At 35.8% G+C, this 24,695-nt stretch overlaps 1 protein-coding gene across 1 annotated transcript in view; it reads left to right on the plus strand.

The window, feature by feature from the left end:
- Positions 1–24,695, plus strand: part of ZNF804A (zinc finger protein 804A) — a 275,918-nt gene that overhangs the window by 212,201 nt on the left and 39,022 nt on the right. Inside the window, exon 2 of the mRNA XM_056111641.1 lies at positions 10,975–11,118. Coding sequence (XP_055967616.1) covers positions 10,975–11,118 — 144 coding nt within the window. The remainder of the gene's footprint in view (positions 1–10,974; positions 11,119–24,695) is intronic.

Genomic DNA, 24,695 nt, shown 5'->3' on the forward strand with positions numbered 1-24,695 from the left:
GCTCTTCCCCTAGCCTCCTGGGTTCAGGATGCCTCAGACCACTCCCACAACTGGAGGCCCAGGTCAGATGGTGGACGAAAAGGGGGCCAATTGATCAGATAATTGATCAGATGTGGTTTATTCCATTCTCCCCATGAGCCTGCCCCAATCTCTCTGAACCTCCCATTCTAGTCTCACACTGCACCTCATTCCCATCTTCTTCTGTCTCTCCCGCTCATCTCTCTGCCCTCCATCTCAAAACCTGGGCTTTCTCTCTCTCCGTGTGCTTGCTCCTATATTCTACTGCATTCTTCTCTCTCTGTCCCTCTTGCTAGTCTCTCTGCACTCTGTCTCACAGCCCTGCTCTCTCTCTCCTCTCCAACTCTCTTGTCTCTCCAAGTCCCAGCACTCTGGGCCAACACTACAACCAGTCAGGTAGCAAAATCAACATAAGAAAGCCCTTCCTGAGGGCCCACCAAGTTTAAAGAGAACACCACCTAAGAGGTATTCCAAAGCCCTCCCTGACTGCCCAAGGGCAAAATACCTCCTAAGGTGTTTTTCTCCCTTCCTCAGTCCAATAACTTTATCAACATCTTAATACTAGTTATTTTTGTATGGAAACAGTTAGAGATACATTGAGGTTTGTAGGGCAGCTCTCCTGGGAACATCTTGCCACGGACTCAGACTATAGAGCTCAGACCACATTAATCATTCCTAACCCTAGCAGGGTCCAAATGTAGTTATTACTTTTTGGATCATGACAGCATTTGTCCATGACCAAGCTCTTAACTTATAGTTAAGCATTATGGCACATTGGCCAGGCACATCTCGATGCCAGGGGTAGCACATAGCTTACCACTTGCCCTGGTTCCATCCAGTCCCTTGTTGGTATCCTTCTTTTGGGGGTGCTAGGGGTAAGGGCAGCTGAGGCTTAGGTCTAGAGAACAGATGCCCAAGAGGAAAATACCATCTAGAATCAAATGACTCCCACATTACAAAAGCATAGCATTTACTGTCTTATTGTGTCTATACAAAAGGACATTGTTCTGAAAAAACTATGCAAAGGACTTAAGGAGAAGAGAAAGACAATATTTACAAGTCAACAGAACACAAAGAAAGAAGTTACAAATAAACACAGAGGAGTGAGAGCACTGTGATGGAAGCAACCCAATAAACCTAAATTACCTGAGGCTATACAGGAAAAACAAAACAGTGTTATTTTACAACTTACCATTTATTTGTTGCCACCAAAATATCCTCTCATGCTGTGTAAATATGTATTAAACAAGCACAAAAATAGATTTTTTCAAAACTAGAATATTTCATAATTATATAGATAATTGTTTCTTCTAGAATATAAAAATTACAGCAACCCCCTTCATCTATTGACAAATTCAGCTTCCAATGAATTAAGCATTATTCCAAAAGACTACTGATTTTCTTAACTGGAAGACTTTTTTGTGTTCCCAGAATAGCCATTCTTGGAGATTTCAATTTCTTTAGTACAATAATATAATTGTTAAATTATTTTGAAAATAGTTGTGTCTCAATGACACATTTATTACATACTTTGGCCTTTCATAAACAATTATTGAATGAATAAGCAATTGACTTACATCAAGACTAGGCTTTGGTGTGTAGAGCTTTTGCATGTAGGTGAATCATTTCTACTCAGAATAAACCAACCAAAAGCTTTATAAATATAACCATATTAGCCTCCTTAGTGCAGAAGGCAGAACATCAATCTTACAAACATAACCACATAGAATTAATTGCAGCACTATAAATACAATTTGGAAAATAATTATATAAAAATTTTCTGCATGGGTAAAAAATTTCATAAATATTAAACCTCTAAATTTCATATCTATAAACTTTGTATTATGAATATGTTAAATTTCTAATAGTGCAGATCATCTGAAATATACATATGTATATATTTATGTAGGTATGTATGTATGTATGACATGTACACACGTGTGCAGATGCACACACACACACACACACATATATATATATATACACACACACACATATATTTGTGGGCACACCCAAGTAGCTTTACACAGGGCTTACTCCTAGATTTTTGCCCAGAAGTCACTCCTGGAAGAATTCAGGAAAACATATATGGTGCTAAGGGTGAAAAATAGATTGACTGCATCAAAGGAAAGAACCCAATCTGCTGTATTATTGCTTCAGTTATCAGGAAAATATTTTTAATGTTTTAACTACTCTCTGAAACTTTGCTCGAGTGGGCCCAGTAACGTCTCCATTGGAGACTTTACTGTTACTGTGTTTGGCATATCGAATACTCTCAGTAGCTTGCCGGGCTCTCTGAGAGTGGCGGAGGAATCGAACTCGGGTCGGCCATGTTGGCCGCTTGTAAGGCGAATGCCCTACCTTTAGCAATATTTAAATAAATAATTAGAAAAAGATAATTTGTTGTGATGAGAGATTAAACCAAATGTCATTGAATGAATAGAATAAAACCATAAGGGCATACTCTTTTGATATGTATAATATGAAAATATATTTGTTTTATTTGATAGAAATGTGTTCTCATATGTTCATTAAATGTATGTGCAGTTTCTAGATTGGTGAGAATGTCTAGAGAGTGAGTGGTAGAATGGTAGAAGTAATGACATACTAGAAAAATTCCCTGTTTATATTAAAGATCATTTTAAAGTTTATAAATGTTGATAAAGTCATGGACCATCTCCTCTTAAAGGTCTCTGGCATGAGCACTGTAAGTGAAGTAGCTTTTCTCGATCCCAATGACAACAACAGTTACTATTTTCTTACACAGAGCCCCAGCTTCTGTCTGATGGTGTTTCAATAATTTTCCTGAAAATTTTCTGCATTCATCAGAGAACATCCTATTCTAATCACAGAAAATATAGTATGAAGAATTATTGTTCTTTCACCTATTTTTGGAATTATTTTTACTCATTCATATCACTCAATTCAATTTTTTTCTATTTTAACCTAAGTTAACTTGGATTAATTATAAATAAGTAGATATAACTTTAATTTGATGCTTTTTTTCTCCAGAAAATTTTACATATAATTGTTTTCCTAGAGACGTTTTTCTCTTATTCTGTCCAGTACTTTTATTTTTTCTGAGACAGTTCATTTCTGCTTCATTTGTGAGGAATACTTTTGCTAGATATGTAAATCTAGGTTGACAGCATTTTTTCTTTCCTGGTCTACTTGAATAATCTGTCAACAATTCTCATATCAGTATGCTATTGGCAGGTAGGTAGGAAGCTATGCCTAGGATTGAATTCAAACTTATATATACACTAGAATAAAAGCACACGAGCTAATGTTGAGAATTAAATATATAGATTCATTTTCTAGTTTGTCTTGAGCATAAAATTTTTCACAGCTTTGCTTATGTCCATGTAGACTCTAAGGTATTCAAAGGCAAAATCATCATAATACTACTTATAGCCAAGTGAAAACAAAGAGTGTCCTCTGACAGCTGAGACTTGGAGACACATCCTTATTTTCCCTAATCTGTGATTAATTTGGAAACCATACTATTTATCAAATGTTTGACTCTAACGAAAGAATCACAGAACAAAAATCTACGAACCTTTTATGAATGATCTTTATTCCACCTTAAATGTATTTTAAAAACACGTGGATTTATTTTTATAAAAAAAATTATTTGGGAGGCTGGAGCGATAGCACAGTATGTAGGGCATTTGCCTTGCACACTGCCGACTCAGGTTCAATTCCCAGCATCCCATATGGTCCCCTGAGCACCACCAGGAGTGATTCCTGAGTGCAGAGCCAGGAGTAATCCCTGTGGATGGCTGGGTGTTACCCAAAAAGCAAAAAAAAAAAAGTATTTTCTAGACCTTAAGGTATACTTAGTTCTCACACTGGGTTCCATTTGATGTACCCAAAGTTAGTGAATTCTAGAAATATGATATGATCTTAAATAGTCAGCCGTCTCCATATTAAGTATTCAATCGCTTCCTTCAGTTTTGATGTAGTATTGATGAGTTCGCATTTCTGTGAAATCCTAAAAAAATTAATTCTTCACATTTAAATGCACATTTCCACATTACTTATTTTCAATACACATGTGTTTTTTGATAAAATTGATATTTTCTGTCATAACCCCTAGCCATCCCATCTAGATTACCCAAACTCATTTGTCATCCAATTTTTAGCCTATGAGATAAAAGAACCTAAACTTTAAGAATTTGGTGACTTATATTTTGAGACAATAGCACAGTTTTACCACCCTTAAATGGTTGCCCTCTTGCCTAACACAGAAAGGATTTAAACACGATAAAAGCTAACATCAGCTTTTCCACATGCTTCTTTTTGTACTCTCTCTTACTCTCTTTCTCTCTCTTTCACTCTCTCTCTCATTGTTAATACAACTTTCAAGCTCCCATGTTCAAAGGTATTCTATAACTGCTATTTTCTTGAATTAATCTTATTTTACATTAAAAGAGAAGATAAAAATGAAAAATAATTAGAATCCCTTTTGGAATGTTATAAAAAATCAGTTTCAAGAAAATAGCATTTTAGAAAGGTTCTACTAGATATGAACAAGTATTTTATATAAACAAGTGGTTTAAGAATATTCCCCAGGAAAAATAAATTAATAACAAATCCAGGAGCCAAAGTGAATACAGATTTACAAAGTTTAAAAATCATCAAGAAATTAAAGTTGACTAAATAATTGTAAGAAAGAGAAAATGAAGAAAAGTTGTAGTCAGGAAGTAGGCAGGGTTGGACTTGTAATTTATTGTGAGGATAGAGGTCCTAGTAATGATGGGGTAGTATTGGAGAAGTTTTACATGAGCCACACCAAGCGGTGATTGTCACACCAAGAAAATAGGCCAGATGCTTTCATTCTCAGCCAGACAGTGCCGTGTTCAGACTCAGTGGGGCAGGGTAGTTGTGGGCATAGAGGGAATCAGGGCTGCAGGAGAGAAAGCTTTAGGAGTCTTGCTGTGCCAGGGACTAAACACAGAGTCTTATACGTGCTCAACATGTACTGTACCACTTGAATTATTTTTCCAGTCCCTGGACAGTTTTGAATGGAATAAATATATGATCCTAGGGTACAGGAAATAGACATCATGGATTGCCAGAAGCAATAGCACAGCGGGTAGGGCGTTTGCCCTGCAAGCGGCCAACATGGCTGACCCAAGTTCGATTCCTCCATCCCTCTCAGAGAGCCCGGCAAGCTACCAAGAGTATCTAGCCTGCACAGCAAAGTCTGGCAAACTACCCGTGACGTATTCGATATTCCAAACACAGTAACAATTGTCACAATGGAGACGTTTCTGGGCCCACTTGAGCAAATTGATAAACAATGGGAGGACAGTGACAGTGATTTTCCTAGAAACATTTTGTCATCTTTATCTTATTATCAAAATTTAACTACTTGTTCATTTCCTTTCTTTAAATAGTTTAAGTAAAATTTTTTTGTGGGAGTAAATAACAAGGATATTTTATTCCTAATGGGATCATAGAAGAGACAGAGAGGGGGAAAGAAAATAGAGAGAGAAGAAAGAGAGACAGACAGACACACATACAGAGACAGAAAGAGGAGAGATTTTTCCAAAGTGCATATGAAGTCATACAAATATTTCCTTTAACTTTGAAAATAATCATATATTAACAGTTCTCAGTTCATATCTTTATAAAAATAAAAATATTCAATAAATATTCATTAATATCTACTATTTAGCAATGACAATATGCATGTAGCATAACTTGGTATTATCTCTACAGTGATTCCCAATTGTCTAAGTAACAAAATCCAAAGCAGACTTACAGCAAATTTAAATAACACTCTTATCCTACTCTGCTAATTGATGTTCTTTTGCTTTGATATACCTTCAAAACAAAAATTTTCATTTTCTTGTTCTATTAATTGCTGGGCTGGAGCGATAGCACAATGAGTAGGGCATTTGCCTTGAACGCGGCCCACCTGTCCAACCTGAGTTCGATTCCTCTGTCGTCGATTCCTCCACCATTGTCATATTAATAATTGCTAAGTGTCTACCAGTGCAGGAAAACTAAAAGCATTAGAGATTCAGTAGTCAACCGAGTATGCACAAAATTCTTGCCCTCCCGAGGTTCACATTTCTCAGGTAAGTTTACAAAAGCATACTTTTAAGAGATACCTCCTACCACTTCACATATGTTATGCTGTTGCTACCATAAAGTGCATGCATTTTAAACATTTTTTTCTTCTCCACTTCCCTAACCCTCTCAATCTTTGTTCCTCCCTGCAACCATGGAAAACAATAACTTCTGTTTCAGTTTGCTGATCTGCAAGAAGTTATACTTCTCCAGTTGCACATTTTTGGATATTCACAATCTTGATAAAGTCTCACATAAAAAGTTCTTAAGAGCTTTGGGATTCTGTGCTGCTTTCTTTAAAGACCACACATTTCTGTTTTTAGGTATTTATGAAATTAGAAAGCTGTGCATTCCCTGACCAGATACAATAAACCTCCCCCTTAGCTTTTTAGCATCAGACTAGTGGACATTGAAGATTTCTATATAATTATTTGAACAAAAAGGACTTTTTCAAATAGAGGGCATCATTTAGGGTGATGATATAAGTGATTATGCATTTTTTATTTATTCAAATGTATTTATTACATTTCCAGTAGGGCTGGAGCGATAGCACAGCAGTAGAGCGTTTGCCTTGCACGCAGGAACTGAATGGACCCAGGGCAAGTTGTGAGCTATCCTGGCATCGAAATTGGCTAGGCCAAAGCACCACTATTCTTAACTATATGTTAAGAGCTTGAGGACGTACAAATGCTGTCATGATCCAAAAGTAATGATGAGACTAGGACCCTGCTAAGGATAGGAAAGACTAATCTGGCCTGAGAACTGTAGTCTGAGATCGAGGTGACCCCAGGAAAGCAATTCTATAAGCTTAATGTATCCCTTACTGTGCCCATACAAAATGATTAATATTATGAATGTTTATGTTTGTTGGACAAGGAGAGGAGAAACACACCCATAGGATTCCACTCTTGGGTAGGTCATCCTGCTGAAAAGATATCTGTCCTAGAAGAAGTAACCCCTGAGGGGAAAAACTTTACCCCTATTGATTGTGATCACACCTATGTGTAAGCCCCAACCCCTCATGCGGGGTGGGGGGATTTAACTGGACTGTAAGAGTGGGGTGGGGGATCCAGATTCCAAAGCCAGAAGGAGAATGAAGGGGAATAGAGAAGGAGAATGAAGTAGCATGGGAGAGGAAGAAGCAGGAGGAGAATCAGAGGAGAATGGAGATGGGGATGGAATAAACTGCAACTAACACCAACCAACCTGGCCCTTGTTTTCTTCCTTCACCTGCCCATCACCATCCACCTTTCCTGGGTGGGGGAAGCGGCATGAGACTGCCACTAGCAAACGCACACGGTGGGATAGATAGACTGCTGCTGCCTTTTTGTGTTTACACAATCCAGTATCATCAGTATCATTCAGTATCATCAGTATCATTCAGTACCATCCACAATGAAAGGAATGAGGGACCATGGAGCTCCAGTGCATATCAAGTTAATAACAGCTGATCTTGTCAACAGACATTGTACAATGTGTCTAACAGGGCTGGATAAGTAGTACAAAGCTGAAAGTGCTTGTTTTGCTGCTGCCAACTCTGACTCTTGTGTCATTCCACATATGAATGAGTCATTGAACAAAGAGCCACAGGCAACCCTTGATACTAAAAGCTAGGTCTGGCCCCAGTTTTTCTTAAGTGTTTCAAAAGAAACATATAAATCATATAGTCATGAATGACACCCATACAATAAACTGTCCTTTTATACTAACTTTTTTTTTTTGCTTTTTGCCATGTGGGTGAGATACTCTCAGTACCTTACCAGACTCTCTCCGAGAGGGGCAAAGGAATCGAACCGGGTCAGCCTCATGCAAAGCAAACACCTTACTCACTGTGTTATTGCTCCAGCCCCAATACTGCTAACATTTTTTTAGAATATAGTTTTACAACACATTACATTCAAATCAGTATGAAAGTTCTTGCCACCAGGACCAGGCATAGTCAAGCAGGAAGAGAACTTGCCTACCAAGCAGATAACCAGGATTCAGTCCCCAGAACCACATTTTGTCTCCTGAGAAACACTGGATGTGGAACCAATCCCCCTTAATAAAAGGTTTTTGCCACAAAATTATTTCACTATTCAATCCAGCATAACCTCAACTCCAGCCAAGATCATTTTTAGTATCTTAGAAGACACAAACAAAGATAGAATTGAATGTAGATCTCAAGAGAAAATTTGTTCAAATATTAACATGATTGCATTTCTCCTGATGATATAATAGTTTGTTGCTTTATTTTTATAGCATATGTATTACTGCAGTTTTTTTACTGTTAAGTATAAATAAAAATAAATTACAATAAGGAATAATGCAAGCAGTGGGTATATTTATAGAAAAAAAGAAATTAAGATTCATACCACATTATGGTAAAGTATAAGTCTTCTATGAATTCATTTTGAAGAAACACATTACAAATATTAAACAAATATAGTCATTTGAACACACTGGATGTTGAAAATTTGGTGCAGTTATGTAACTAATAACACATAACAATAAACCTGTATTTAAATATGCCAACATCTATTCCAGCAAATATTTTTAATTTATTTATTTATTGCTTTTGTTTAGCTATGACTGATACCGGTTTCATGAATGTTTTCATTAAAATTCCTCTTTTATACATGTATACAGAAATATTTACATATAACAGTATATGGAATTGGTCATTTCAATATAATCTGGGCAAGGAAACCTTGTTAGAATAGGGAAATTACAGTTATGTTGGGCCTAAGTGTTTAATCTGAAGTATAGATTATGAGATTATTGTACTCTCCAATTTTTTGGCATGTTTGCATGTGTTTTTAAAGTTTAAACATAATAAAATGCTATTAACCTGATTACCTGGTATCAAAAAAAAGACCACATAACTATTCATTATAAATCATTGAGATTATTATTTAACTCTTGTGCTGTAAAATGAAGAAATGTTTAGAATACACATCTCTGTAATGTTAGTCAGAATTAAATGAGTTCATACATAATTTTTTTCAATGATGTCCCTGATATAAGCACCAAGTTAGTAGTTTTTATGGTGTTTAGACTTTTTTTCTCTCATTTTTCTTGAGGGTTGGGCCTTTGGAGCCCACAACTATGATACTTATGATTAACTCCTAACTCTGTGCTCAGGGATCACTCCTACCGTGCTCAGGATGATACCAGGGATGGAACCCAGGTAGGATACTTAGAAAGCAAGTGCTCCATCCTTTGAACTATTGCTCTGCTCCTTGAGTTCCTTTTAGTTCTATACTTAAAATAATATTTTTTTTAAGAATCAAATCTCCAGATTGCTGAAAATTTTGCCCTGTGAAAGAATTACTAATGATGTAGTATTGCTTACTGGAGGAGTATCCATCTTAGGAAGACATGAAATTATGAGTATTTGACCATAAGAAACAGCCAAATTATATAGTTAGTAGTTTAAATATTATTATAATTAATGGTAAATCAATTTGTTTGTCAAGCTTTCATTCAAGGATATTGTTTAAGAGCTAATTCAGCTTTGAGTACAAAATTATTTCTATTACAAAATAACTCATATTGACTGGAATTTTATCTCTGCTCTGCACTCTCTAGTTATAAAATTATACTACTTAATTATTGTTTCATTTTAATTGCATAATACATAAATTTCACTCTGAAATTATTTTAAAAGGATTATAACAATTTAAGCTAATGTTACTCTATAAGCAGCATAGATCTACTTAATATAAATAAATTTTAATGGTTTCAAAAGTAGGTTTTTAAACCTAAGAAAACTCAAAAGACAGAGCCAAACATTTTGCTATCTTATGCTTCATAAATGAAAGCTAATTATAACTGATTATATTTTTCTTTTTTCGGTAGATTGATTGCAAGTTATCTTTATTTACAGTGAGCGTGATGAAAGGAAACTACTTACATAATTTAATCTTTCTCAGTATAGGAAAATAACTTTCAGAGGAATATCTTATTTTTAAATAGAGTAGGGGATTTTTTAGTGCTAAACGTAAATTGCTGTGGCTCAACATAAAAACAGACACGCAAAATCAAGTTAGAATGAACAAGTTATTATAGAGATATTTAAATAAATGGTTATATATATAAAGCAAATGAATATTTATGTATAAACATGTGCCTTTTTTTCAGAATTTACAAGTGTTATATTAACAAAGCATTGCAAAATAAAGAATATCCTGTTACCACTTTTAACACTCAGTTTTGTCCAGGGTGGTCATTCCCAGCTACTACTGTTATACTGATATTCTTGATAAACTTTAAGTGTCAATATTGCAAACCATCATGCCCAAAAGGAGAACAACAGAGTGAGGCAGAGAGAGAGAGAGAGAGAGAGGAGGGAAGGAGGGAGGGAGAGAGAGAGATGCACCTGCCACACAGTGGCAGACAGGCAGTGGGAGGGGGATGTGGGTAATGGGGGGGAACCTGGGCACACTGGTACTGGAAAAAGTACACTGGTGGAGGAAAGGCTGTACGAACACTGTATGATTGACATCCAATCATGAACAGCTTTGTAATGGTCTATCTCATAGTGATTCAATTAAAAAGGTTTTTTTTAAGCATTGCTAAATAAATATGCCATATGATTTTAATTATTTTTCTTTTCTACCGTAGCATAACAAGACTTACCAAAAAAACAACTTCTACTTTTTTCTAGAGTTTTCAAACTCCATAGATAATTTTATTTATTTTACCATTGTTTATTTTGGCTCTTTCTACCACTTATTTTTTATTTTCTTAAACTCACTTAATAGATGACTTTATTTTTCTATCTGTTATATTATAGTTTTAATTAGCATATTAAAGTTGACAAATATCAGAACAAAGGGAACTCAGAAGAAACTAATTGCTTCCTTCCTTGATTTTTTTAAAATTTTTTTTTAGGATTATGCTGAGAAAGAGAATACCATAGCGAAAGCTCTAGAAGACCTCAAGGCCAATTTCTACTGTGAACTATGTGACAAGCAATATTATAAGCATCAGGAGTTTGACAATCACATTAATTCCTATGACCATGCACACAAGCAGGTAAGAAAGAGGTGTCTAAAATATAAGGTATTGCTGAGCTTTTGCAACAATGTGAATTATGTAGGTGATACAAATATAATATTCGAATATTTCCATTGTACTATTTTTAAAGTTGCTATTCTGCATGATAATGCAATGATTATAACCTAAATGTATTTCTTAAGTACCGAAAGTAAAACTGAAATAAATGCTAACACAAATAGCATTAGTTGACTTTTAGTTATTGACAATAATTTGAAAATTATATTCTACAGGCGGTCATCATATATTTTCAAACTTATTAATTAAAACTAATCAATTTTCTCCATCAGATATAAATTAGTAGTATGTTATTAAAAAAAACATTTGACATGTTAATTACCACAAAATGTGAAGAAATGGATAAGATAATCAGATACAAAATTGATAACATAATAAGAACAGTAGGACTATTAAGTAGTTTGCATGACAGTTACTTATTTTATTATGTTAATATCCTTAGTGATTGTGAATCCAAGATTTTAACATGCTATGTAAAGTTATTGATGTTGACATGAAGTTAATAATATACACTTCCTTTTATCATATAGCTAAAATACAACTTTATATGCTGTTAAACTAATGTGATATAATGTGTACATCAGTATTTATGCATTTTTAGCTATAACTCATAAATAGATCCACATATTATTTTTATGTCACTTAAAATATATATAATGAGTCTAACTGTGCCTTAATGTTATTAATTAGCATAAGACTAACTAAAAATTATTATATTAAGTATGTATCAACTATTACATGCAATTTTTATGGTCAATTCTTACATTATTTCATTCTAACAAAACTACTTGAAGAAATGTATAGAAAACTAGCTTTTTGCATAGATCAATGATTAGTACATTCTAAATAGAATGATCTTACTTTGGTCTCCCTTTCCCTGGTAGAATTAATTTTCACAGGTTTTTTAGCCAAGGAAAAGCTTTTAACAGCAGTCTCATTTCTTTTGTCATCTATAAAGGCAGCTCAGATAGAGACAGGAGCACCAAGTAAAGGGTGTTGGGAGGATCCCCCCAGGATGAGAGATATATGCTGAAAGTAGACTATAGACCGAACATGATTGCCACTCAATGCCTCTTTTGCAAACCACAGCACCCAAAAGGAGAGAGAGAACAAAAGGGAATGCCCTGGCACAGAGTTGGGGTTGGATGGTGTGGTTGGGGGTGGGAGGGATACTGGGACCATTGGTGGTAGAGAATCGGCACTGGTGGAGGGATGGCTATTCGATCATTGTATAACTGAAACCCAAGCACAAAAATGTATAAGTCTACAACTGTACCTCATGGTGTTTCACTAATAAAAATATTTTTTAAAAATTAATAATAAAGAGGAAAATATATAAAATTTAAAGTCAATAATGAAAAAGTGAAAGAGAACAATATATATAGAATCATTATACATATAGATTATATATAAAGTATTAGTGGATACACAAATAAAGTAGGAAATGTTTATCAATAAAAAGAAAATTATAGTTAATAAAATTATCAACAATGGGATGAATTTATAATTAATATATAAAATTAATGAAATCAAACTATAACTCAAAATTAAAGGATTAATTTATAAATTAACAGAAACACATTAAAAGAAACAATATAGTGAATTAACACATTTCTCATGAAATTAATCATTTTGTTTTATAATGAAAGTAAGAACTTTAAAGTGCAAAATGTAAAAATAATAATTAATTTGACCTGGTGTATTCATTGTGAATGGAGAGCAAAAGTTAATGGAGAATGCAGAAATTAGGAAGCACTTGAAGTTATTATAAACTAAAAGTGTTCTGAAAGTGGGTCTGGGTGATAGTACTGCATTTGTCTTGCATGTGAATAACCTTGGTTTGATCCCAACTATGCCGTAGAGTTCCCCAATCCCTCACGGGGTGATCCCTGAGTACAGAACCAGGAGTAATCCCTGAGCACTGCTGGGTATTGCCCCAACAAACAAACAAAAAAAGTTCTGAAAGTATGAAAACTCTAAATCACCAGATAGAGAAAGTATAGTATTTACAAGGAGAGATATAAAAATGTTACTGTATTTTGTTTCTATAGCTATAGCACTAAACACAATTACAATAATAAAATATTACTGTATTTTGTTTCTATAGCTATAGCACTAAACACAAGGGAAATTTTACACAAAAGTAAAGAAATTAATGATTTTGGAAGTGCAGAAAATTTTGAATCTATAATAAAAATAAAAAGATTATCACTCAAGAATAAAAAACTAATAGGAACTTTCAAATTATATTTTAAAAGTCAGAAAAAAATAACAAATGTATTCAAACAAAAAAGATAAGTGTTTTACAATAAATTTTATTAATGATTATGATTTTGTTTATTCTATTCATAGTGTTGGAATTATGTAAAAATTTGAAAACTGCTCCTGGGAAAATCTATTAAACCATCAATAAAACCTCTGTCATTTGATGAAAATTTATATATATATGCATTTATATATACATTAATCCATGTATATATAATACACAATTAATATAATACACCATTATTTAAAATAAATCAACAAAAGCATTATTTTATGCAGAAAATGTCAGCAGTCTACAAGTAAAGTACAGAATATTATAATTTTTAACATTAGAAATCAAACAAGGACACCAATTATCCCATCAAATGTTTTGAATAGTTTAAATATATATTGAGGTCCTACAGTATAAACAAAATATAATAAGCTGAAGCACAATTTATATTAAAGTATAAAAATCTCTATTGTTTAAAGATGTAACTTTATTCTAATAAAAGATTAGAAAGTTGACTATTATATTTTGTAGCTAGAGCAAATAGTTTTATCATGCATACCAATTAGAAGAAAAGCAAACCTTATTAAAAACCTTATAACAAGCCTAAAATTCTTTTCTAAGAAAATTATGATTCTTTACTAAGAGAATTATGATCACTCTTTAATGAATTAAACCAGAAAAAGTATGATAATACTATATTTTATATATTCCCAAGCAGGTCAAGTTCCCAAGATATGTTTGATTATAAACTGATCACAGAAACTTTTACTAAAACTGAACTATGATTTTTCAAATTGATCTCATAATCTAAATCTTAAATCTATATGTGAACATATATAATATATATGTATGTATATGCACAGTCCAAAAAGACAACCTAGAGTGGTATAGTTAACCTACTAAATACCATATCACTTATATATAACAAAGACTTATAACAACAGTGCTTTACTGATCCACCTATAGATCACTGAACAGAATGCAATCTCAAACTCGAACACAAAGATGCAATTCACATTTGAAAATTTGTTCAGTTGTAGAAAGACAGTAGACTGATGGTAAAAACATATCCTTCCACAAATTACTATTTTGATGACTAATTTTCCTTAGTTTTAGAAAGATGGCATCCTTTATGAAATAAGCAAATTCAATGTCAGTTAAATATCTTAAAATACAAATCTAGAAAGAAATTTTTTTTTTACTTTAGGTGATAAAGATATCTCAAGTGATACGTTGTTGTTTTTTGCTTTTAAATTGTTATTTATTGAGATCATTCTTTTTTGATAGTACCAGTAGCAGTAGTAGTAGTAGTAGTAGTAGTAGTAGTAGTAGTAGTAGTAGTGGTAGAAGTAGTACTGGTAGGTAGTGATAGTAGCAGTAGTGGGGCCATACCCAGTAGTACACTGGATTGATGTCTGGCTGTGCTCAGTATTCAAATACAGGTTTCAATTTATGCAAAGCAAGCAAAATTGATAATATCAACTACACAAGATATGTATCACAAGAAACCTTTAGGAAAGACAATAAAATAACAAGTTAGAAACTCAAAATTTTATCAGCAATGAACCTATAAGAAAAGTTTGGAATTCAGATGATAATAAAGCCATGGGTAGAGTGGTCAGAGAGAACTGTTAAGATGCTTGTCTTGTTCATAGCTAATTTGGGTTCAGTTGTTGTCACCATATATAGTTCCCTCATATGATTCAGATAGACATTTTGTTGGTTTAATGAAAATGTAAGAGATCTCTCCCACTGGACCAATAACTTTGGTCCTATTCTGCAGTTTCAATTGCAAAGAAAGAGGTAGATGAAACACCTGCCCAAGCAGTGAAATTTCCTAAACATCCCCTGAAGAGTGACCACCTTGATATTTTATTTAGCAAGTGTCCTCATTTCCCTTTATTCTAGACACATACACCATTGTCTATAAGTTAGTAGGTGTCATTTTATTACAAAGGATTTACACAGCTGGGAGCATACAGGTATACTGTAGATGAACAATCAGCCTGCTCACTTAATGTACAATTTTGAAAATAAGAGATTATTCTGTTTTTCTGAGAATACTCCCTGCAAGAACACATGATTTATAATTCTCTTATAAGCTTGCATAAGCTTATACATCCCTTGCAGGATATTTTCTCTTTTGCCACACTGTTGTTCTGACACACGTTTGCATCTTGCTTTATTAAATTTGCTTCACTCATGCAATTGTCCAAATCTAGGTGCCTTCTTTAGCACAATGATTTCCAATAGGGGACTGAATATATATTGTGTAGCAAACAATGCATTTGAGGAGAAAAAAGTCTGAGTATGATGCTGGTAGTGAAGCTTTTTTTTAATTGAATTAAATTTATTTTTTATAAAGTTGTTCACAAGGGTATATTACATTCAAAATTCCAACACCAATCCAGCACCATTACACCTTATAACCACCATTATTTCCAATTTGTTCATCTACCACCCAAGCCTGCCAATAGCAGGCCCTAAATAATTTATTTCATATTGCTTATTATGAATAATTTGCTAAAAAGATTTCCTTAGAAGAAAGTATGTAAAGATTATTGTATCTCACCCAGGAGCCAGTACCACTAAGGTGTTGTATAAGAGATTACTAACTCATTAAAGGTTAAGTCTTGTGTGCTAATATTTTCTTAGTTTAGATTGGTTGTCCTCTACTTTACATTCCATAGTGTGGTGTGCTACTCCTGGTATATCAGTGACGTAGAGTTTGAAATGTTGCTCCAGGAATTCTGAAATGTTGAGTGGGGTTTTCCAGCTGGAGTTAAATTTTTAACTGGATGGTAACATTGGGTTCCAGAAGCATATATGTAGCTTGTTGATCTCTTTCGAGATTTATTTGAGTCTCTGAATAATGGCTGATTAATGAGTTTATATGGGTCAGAGGCAGTTCCTGGGTGTGATTGCCAGATTCTCAGAAGAATAGAATGTGGGGGGAGTTCACCTATCCCTGACTCAATGAAAGCCTGAAGATTTTGGTCACAAAACCTGCGTTTTTCAGTAGATTTGTTCCTGATGAGGCTTGTCCTGAACCTGTGAAGTCCGATGGTGAGCATGGCAGTGATTAAGTGTGGAGCTTTCAGCTATCAGGCCTCTGTTTGGGCAGGTTTTGACCTACCTGTTCCCGTCTGGGGTACCCCAGATATGAGACTCAGCCTGGCACAGGGTCTGGAGGCATCTCTGCAGCTTGGTATTGAAGCTTTTTTTAATCTTTCCCTTACTATTTCTCTATTTCTATACCTATAAATAGACTCTGAGCTACGTGACTTTCAATGATTTATGAATAAAAAAGAGATTTCTATACCATTCAGTGTAATATAAAATTAAGGCCTAGGTGCCCATCATAATCAGAATAAGTTTAATCCAGAAATTCACACTTTATCTCTGATTCTTTAATTTAGGGGAAAAAATATGTAGTTTTCGTACACTTATGTCTTTTTTAACTGATTTTTTTTCCAAGTGGGAAACTCAGCATCAGGCAAAAGGAAAAGATTTTCCTCTAAACCCTTTAACCTGGTCGCCTCCCCTTAAAGTAAAGTCATACTGTGTCTTTCCTCTCACCTGGCAGTCTCTAGGCAATTCAGAGCTATTTTCACTGTAAGAGATTTGTCATACTGATGCTATGAAGAGATAGAAAAGGGGATGATTGCCTTATTGTAGCTGCCCCTCAAACATTTTGATTTTTTGTATTTTGTGGTTTCAGTGTGGACGAGCGATCTCCCTAAAAGCACTGGGGTGACCTTCCCCCAGCGTGTCAGCATTCAGTGTCTAAGCTGTGCCGACTTGTTCTGCTCTGGAGGCATTCCTAGGCAGGCTGGGGTGTGTCAGCATTTATGTCTTCTGCAGGGCCTGCTACAGAAATAAAGTCATGCTATTCTCAAATCTGAACAAATTAGAATAATTTGAAATTCTGTTCAGAATCTGATCTTTAAGAAACATATCATTTCTTGATTATTGGATATAAATTTTCATCTTCAAAATAATATTTAAAGGTTAATAAGAAAATGAGATAAAAACGGAAGGCATGATTGCATTCATTTCAAACACCTTCCTTGGGGTTTTCCATCGAGCGTGTACTTCACTCTATTTGCACTTTCAATTTTAAAGTCATTTTGTCTTTCAGAACAAGTGGGGAGCTGTGTAATCTTTATTGCCGCTTGCCACAACATCCTTCCTACCTCTGATATAGCTACAAAAAGAAGTGACCCAAATTACTAGTTTATCAGAAAACTGAACTGTATTGATCTTCCAACTTCAAAACCATGAGTTGAGAATACTTAAATTAAGGACATTGTCCATTTATGAGTCTCAACCATGTTGGAAAAAATAATTTTTTCTTGGCTGAAGTGTTAGTACATCCAGTAAGGTACTTTCCTTACTCTTGGGTTACCTGCATTCAATCCCTGGCATGTCTTCTGTCATCACTTTTGTTGTACCCTGTTGACTCCAGACACCTCCAAACAAATGCATTTACACTTTAAGGCGGCAAAATGTCTTCTATCAAGAGTCTTGGCATAAGAAATAAATATGAAGCTGGCACCAGGAATAATTTGGAGTAAAATTTAAGACTCGGTGACAGAGTGGATAAAACAGGCTGGGTAGAAGTATAAAATAAAATGGAATAATCTAGATACAAAGTATTTTCATTGTTGAAAATCTTAGAAAGATTAAACTTACCTAAGATGATATCTTTTTTACTATTTTCCATGTATATATGTTTTATTTTTTGCTTTTCGGGTCACACCCAGAGATGCTCAGGGGTTATTTCGGGCTCTGCACTCAGGAATTATTCCTAGTGGTACTTGGGGGACAATATGGGATGCTGGGGATCGAACCCAAGTTGGCCGCGTGCAAGGCAAATGCCCTACCTGCTGTGCTATCACTCCGGCCCCCATGTACATATGTTTTGATTAAAATGTCAGTGATTTCTACGTAATTGTTTTATGATAAAATATATTTAAATTTTGATGATGAAGCAACAGAATGTCAAAGATCTAAAAACAATTTTCAATGTGAAATAATTATGTTTTTATATTGCTTTTCATTTCATTTCATTTCATCATCCTGTTAATCGTCGATTGCCTCGAGCAGGCCCCAGTAACGTCTCTTTCATCCTAGCCCTGAGATTATATTCACGGCTCTTTAGGAGAATGAGACCCATCATTGTTACTGGTATTTGGCATATTTGGTAGGCCACGGGGAGTTTGCCAGACTCTGTCCTGTGGGCAGGCTACATTCGATAGCCTGCAAGTTTGTCCAAAGTAGGAATGAGGTAATAAGATGTCTTCGGGTGCCGGAGCCCCGGTCGGGGCAGGGAGGAAAGCTCGACCCGCTCCCCTCCAAGGGGTCCCGGCGAGGGACACCCAGGCGCGGGGGCAAAAGACTGCACTGTTCTCGTCCGGGATCTGGATTTTATAGTCTCTGAGTCTTGGCCGCTGATGGGATTACACGGCGCCAGGGGGCCAGGTGGTGGGTGTGACCCCCGCCTACTGGAATTTGGAGGATCTGGGTGGAAGATGCTCGACTCCAATTCGAGTAGGCTTGGAGGTCTCGGCCCCGGAACCCGCGTGGCTTTGTCCCTCTGCCAGTACCTTCATGTGTGCGGAGAGTGGTCTCAGCATGGTGGTGGCAGTCTTTTGCCCCCGCGCCTGGGTGTCCCTCGCCGGGACCCCTTGGAGGGGAGCGGGTCGAGCTTTCCTCCCCGCCCCGACCGGGGCTCTGGCTGCCGAAGACCTCCAGGACCAGCCACCACCATGCTGAGACCACTCTCCGCACACATGAAGGTACTGGCAGAGGGACAAAGCCACGCGGGTTCCGGGGCCGAGACCTCCAAGCCTACTCGAATTGGAGTCGAGCATCTTCCACCCAGATCCTCCAAATTCCAGTAGGCGGGGGTCACACCCACCACCTGGCCCCCTGGCGCCGTGTAATCCCATCAGCGGCCAAGACTCAGAGACTATAAAATCCAGATCCCGGACGAGAACAGTGCAGTCTTTTGCCCCCGCGCCTGGGTGTCCCTCGCCGGGACCCCTTGGAGGGGAGCGGGTCGAGCTTTCCTCCCCGCCCCGACCGGGGCTCCGGCAGCCGAAGACCTCCAGGACCAGCCACCACCATGCTGAGACCACTCTCCGCACACATGAAGGTACTGGCAGAGGGACAAAGCCACGCGGGTTCCGGGGCCGAGACCTCCAAGCCTACTCGAATTGGAGTCGAGCATCTTCCACCCAGATCCTCCAAATTCCAGTAGGCGGGGGTCACACCCACCACCTGGCCCCCTGGCGCCGTGTAATCCCATCAGCGGCCAAGACTCAGAGACTATAAAATCCAGATCCCGGACGAGAACAGTGCAGTCTTTTGCCCCCACGCCTGGGTGTCCCTCGCCGGGACCCCTTGGAGGGGAGCGGGTCGAGCTTTCCTCCCCACCCTGACCTGGGCTCCGGCAGCTCCGGTTATATTGCTTATTATGTAATTATTCAAGTAATGAAGTAAACGTGTTAATTAGTTATCACTTTAAATATCTTTTTAAGAGAAGATTTTAGTATTGAATATATCTGTTAGAATACTGCATTTCTTTTTTATTGAAAAACCATGAGATACAGTTACAAGCTTTCATGTTTAAGTTTCAATCATATAACAATCAAACGCTGTCCTTCCACTAGTGCACATTCTCCACCACCAATGTCCCCAGTATACACCCCCTTTCCAATCCTCCCCTCCCTCCACGGGAGATCGTTTTCCCCCTACTCTTTCCCTACTTTTGGGCATTATGGTTTTCAATACAGATACTGAGAGATTATCATGTTTGGTCCTTGACTACTTCAGCACACATTTCCCATGCCAAATAATTGTTCCAAACATCATTGACTTAGTGATCCCTTCTTTATTCCAGCTGCCTTCTCTCCAAGCTCATGAGACAAGCTTCAACTATGGGACAATATTACCTGGCTCTTGTGTCTACTGACCACAGATGTCCATCTCATATTATGTTATTTTATATTCCACAAATGAGTGAAGTCCTTCTATGTCTATCCCTCTTTTTCTGACTCATTTCACTTAGTATGATACACTCCATGTCCATCCACTTATAAGCAAATTTCCTGACTTCATCTTTCCTAACAGCTGCAGAGTATCCCATTGTGTAGATGAACTAATGTTTCTTTAACCAGTCTTCTGTTCTCGGGCACTCAGGTTATTTCCAGATTATGGCTATTGTGAACAGTGCTGCAACGAAGATATAAATGCAGATGTCATTTCTACTGTGCTTTTTGCATCCTTGGGATATGTACCCAGAAGTGTTATTGAGGGGTCATATGGAAGCTCAATTTCTAGTTTTTGAAGAAGTGTCCATATTGTTTTCCAAAAAAGGTGGACCAGTCAGCATTCCCAGTGAAAGACCGTCCCTTTTTCTCCACATCCACTCTAGCAATGGTTGCTTTTGTTCTTTTGAATGCATGCCAGTCTCTGTGGTGTGAGATGATATCTCATTGTTGTTTTGATTTCTATCTCCCTGATGATTAATGATGTGGAGCATTTTTTCTTGTGCCTTTTGGCCATTTGTATTTATTTTTTGAGAAAGCTTCTGTTCATTTCTTCTCCACATTTTTAATGGGATTGGAGGTTTTCTTCTTGTACAATTCTAATAGTTTATTATATATCATGAATATTAATCCCTTATCATATTGGGTAAATATTCTTTCTTATTGAGTGGGCTCTCTTTGTATTTTTAGTCATTGTTTCTTTTGAAGTACAGAAGATTCTTAGTTTGATGTAGTCCCATTTTTTTATGTTTGTTTCCACCTGCTTGGTCAGTGGTGTTTCATTCTTAAAAAAGATTTTAACTTCAATGTCATGGAAGATTCTGCCTACATTTTCTTCCATATACCTTATGGATTTATGTCTGATATTGAGATCTTTAATCCACTTTGATCTGAATTTTATGCCGGATGTTAGACAGAGGTCAGAGTTCACTTTTTTTTTTTTTGCAGGTAGCTACCCAGTTTTCCCAGTACCACTTGATGAAGAGGCTTTCCTTGTTCCATTTCACATTTCTTAGTCTTTTGTCAAAGATTAAGTGATCATATATTTGACAGTCTGTGACAGAATATTCAACTTTGTTCTATTGATCTGTGGGTCTATTTCTGGACCAATGCCATCCTTTTTTAATCATTACTGTTTTGTAGTACAGTTTAAAATTGGGGAAGGTGATGACACCCAGCTTCTTTTTCCCAAGGATTGCTTTTGTTATTCATGGGGGTTTATTATTCCATATCAATTTCAGGAGTGTTTTGTCTTTGAAAAATGTCATGGATATCCTGATAGGGACAGCATTAAATCTGTATAGTGTTTGGGGAGGTATTGCCATTTTGATAATGTTAATCCTTCCTATCCATGAGCAGGGGATGTATCTCAATTTCCTAGTGTCCTCTTTCATTTCTTGAAGTAGTGGTTTGTAATTTTCCTTGTATAGGTTCTTCATCTCTTTTGTTAAGCTTATTCTGAGCTACTATTGTGAACGGGATTGTTTTTTAATGAATCTTTCTTCGCTTCCATTATTTTTATATAAGAAAGCCATAGCCTTTTCAGTGTTAATTTTGTAGTCTGCTACTTTACTGTACAGACTTATTGTTTCTAGGAGCTTTTCTGTGGAGTATTTAGGGTTTTCTAAGTATAGTATATTGTATGCAAATAGTGATAGCTTGACCACTTCCTTTCCTATATGTATGCCCTTGATATCTTTTAAGACAAAAAATATACTAGCATACTGTATTTCCTTGATCAATGTTTTCTTTAAAGGTGAAACCATGATTTCTGTGGTAACAAAGGAGGGCAAGGAGGTGGTGTAGAACTAGTTTTTTGATAATAAAACTAAAAATTTTGATGCAGGATTTATGTGTTATTTTAGACTACTAGGATCTAAAATAATCTAGTGTCTATCATTGCTCTGATTACTGGTCCGGATGTTCCACTATTCTAGATACACTAAACCTTACATAATACAGAATACCTATTTCAGTGATACTGTATTAACTGATTACTGCTTCAAATTGTTCTCAATTCTATTTGTTTTTCTCTGACCAATGACCTTGTCAAAACATTTCTACAAAACACTGAACTAAATTATTTCACATTTTTTATATCTAGATTTTAATTATTTCTTACTGTTAAAGTCACTTGGTCATTTAATATCTTAAAATTTCATTCACAAATTATAATCTGGCATGAAATTCTCAGATCATTTTCTTCTCTATAAGAGTGCTCATCATAAAAAAGTAGAGTTCCAAATCTATACTAAAAAGATCATCAGAAAGATGTAACAGACTGGTCAGTATGGCAGATTGCATTGCTCTATAATATATATAAAAGTTATTATACACTTATAACATATTTTGTAACAATAGAGAAATTACAAATTTACAATATACTTAAACCTATAAAGATAATGCTCGATGTCTATGATAGATTGTGACTAGGCTTATCTGGTGATCACCACCCAGTGCATGCACGTACAAAATTATCATTGCTTTGAATTACAGACTGAATCATTATGTTTTTCACCTGGAAAAATTTTGGGGATTATGCACATCAAGTATACTTCAATAAAACATAAAATCTTAGAATGTCATGTAAATATATATAGAATTTAGCTAATTCCCTGTTCACTCAGCATCTTTAACTTAGATTGCCCTATTTCTTCTATAGGTTCTTACGTAGATCATTTCCTTCTGTAGAATCTTATTTTAGGTTCTTAACTATCATCTCCTTTGAATTTTTTAAATACCATGAAACTAAACAGAAACAGATTAAATTGCAGTGAAGAGAATTTTTTCCAGATGTTTTGTTTGACACATAGCAAAATTGATGAACCAAAAATACTATTAAATCATTTGCAGTGATTTTTGAAAATTAAACATCCCAGTGGGATGTTCAAATGAATATGACATCTTTAACAAAAGCAGCGAGATCTTCAGAAAAGAAAAAATTATGCAATTAGGTTTTCATTAAAACAGAAACAGAAATAAACAGCAAGATACATTCATTCAAAGAGAATTGTGCTGTTTCCTCAACCAACACTGGTCTGAAAGCACAATTTTAATTCTGTGGTTAATTTTTCCCCCAAAGGCTTTCAGGTCATTTAATTTAAATGATTCTGAACTAATAGAAGGAAATGTGCTTAAGGTTTCAGTTCTAGCAATGAAACACCAAGGGGCTTAAGTTATACCTTCATTTTTGCTTGTGTCCAATTTTAAAGTGTTCAGTAATCTCAGTATGAAGTAAGTAAATCTAAAATGTATTTTCAGCTTAGCTTTTAATAAACATCCTCTTCACTGTGTGTGCATTTTTTGTCTATGTACTTTAATTTATGTGGACATTAAATACCTCTTTTCTAAGGTAGGTAGTAATTTATGCTTTATAAATGTAATAAAGGTTACTCATAAATATGTGCTGTAGTAAATTTAGATGCATCAATTTATTATAACTTTAAACATATGAGTAAAATAATAGAAAGACATAGGATATTAAAATATGTGGTCTGGCTAGAGAGATAGTAGCACTGTAGCACTGTCCTCCTGCTGTTCATAGATTTGCTCAAGCGAGCTCAGTAACTTCTCAGAGACTTGTTGTTACTGTATTTTGGCATATTGAATATGTCACAGGTAGCTTGCCAGGCTTTGACATGCAGGCGAGATACTCTGGGTAGCTTGTTGGGCTCTCTGAGGGGGGCAGAAGAATTGAACCCAGGTCGGTTGGGCTGTCAGAGTGCAAGGCAAACTCCCTACCACTGTGCTATCGCTCCAACCCAGAGAGATGGAAAAGTGATTGTTTTGCATGCAATTGATCCAGGTCTCATGCCCTGAACTATATATTGACCCTAAGTACCAATGGGCATTACCCTTGAGCTCAGAGCTGGGAATCAGCCCTAGCAAACATCTACAGGTTAATACCAAATCAAAATTAATAAAATTGTGTGGGCATTGTATGATAACATTTATAATATTTTTTTCATTTATGTGCAGACATTGGGTGTTTGGGAAAAGAAATATTATGTCAAAGCATATTCACACAAATAGAGATCTTTCCTAGAATACATCACTTCTAATCATCTCAGGAATTTATGTACATGAGTATAATGATTGAAAACAAGGTCTCGAACAAGTGCCTCAGGTTCTCTGTTCTCATAACAGTATGCATTTGTGACCCAAATGTATCGTAATATTTGTGATTCATATAACTAATATGAAAATTGTCATTCAGATCACAACAC

The sequence above is a fragment of the Sorex fumeus genome, unplaced genomic scaffold (assembly GCF_029834395.1).
Source record: "Sorex fumeus unplaced genomic scaffold, SorFum_2.1 ptg000014l, whole genome shotgun sequence".
Taxonomy (NCBI): domain Eukaryota; kingdom Metazoa; phylum Chordata; class Mammalia; order Eulipotyphla; family Soricidae; genus Sorex; species Sorex fumeus.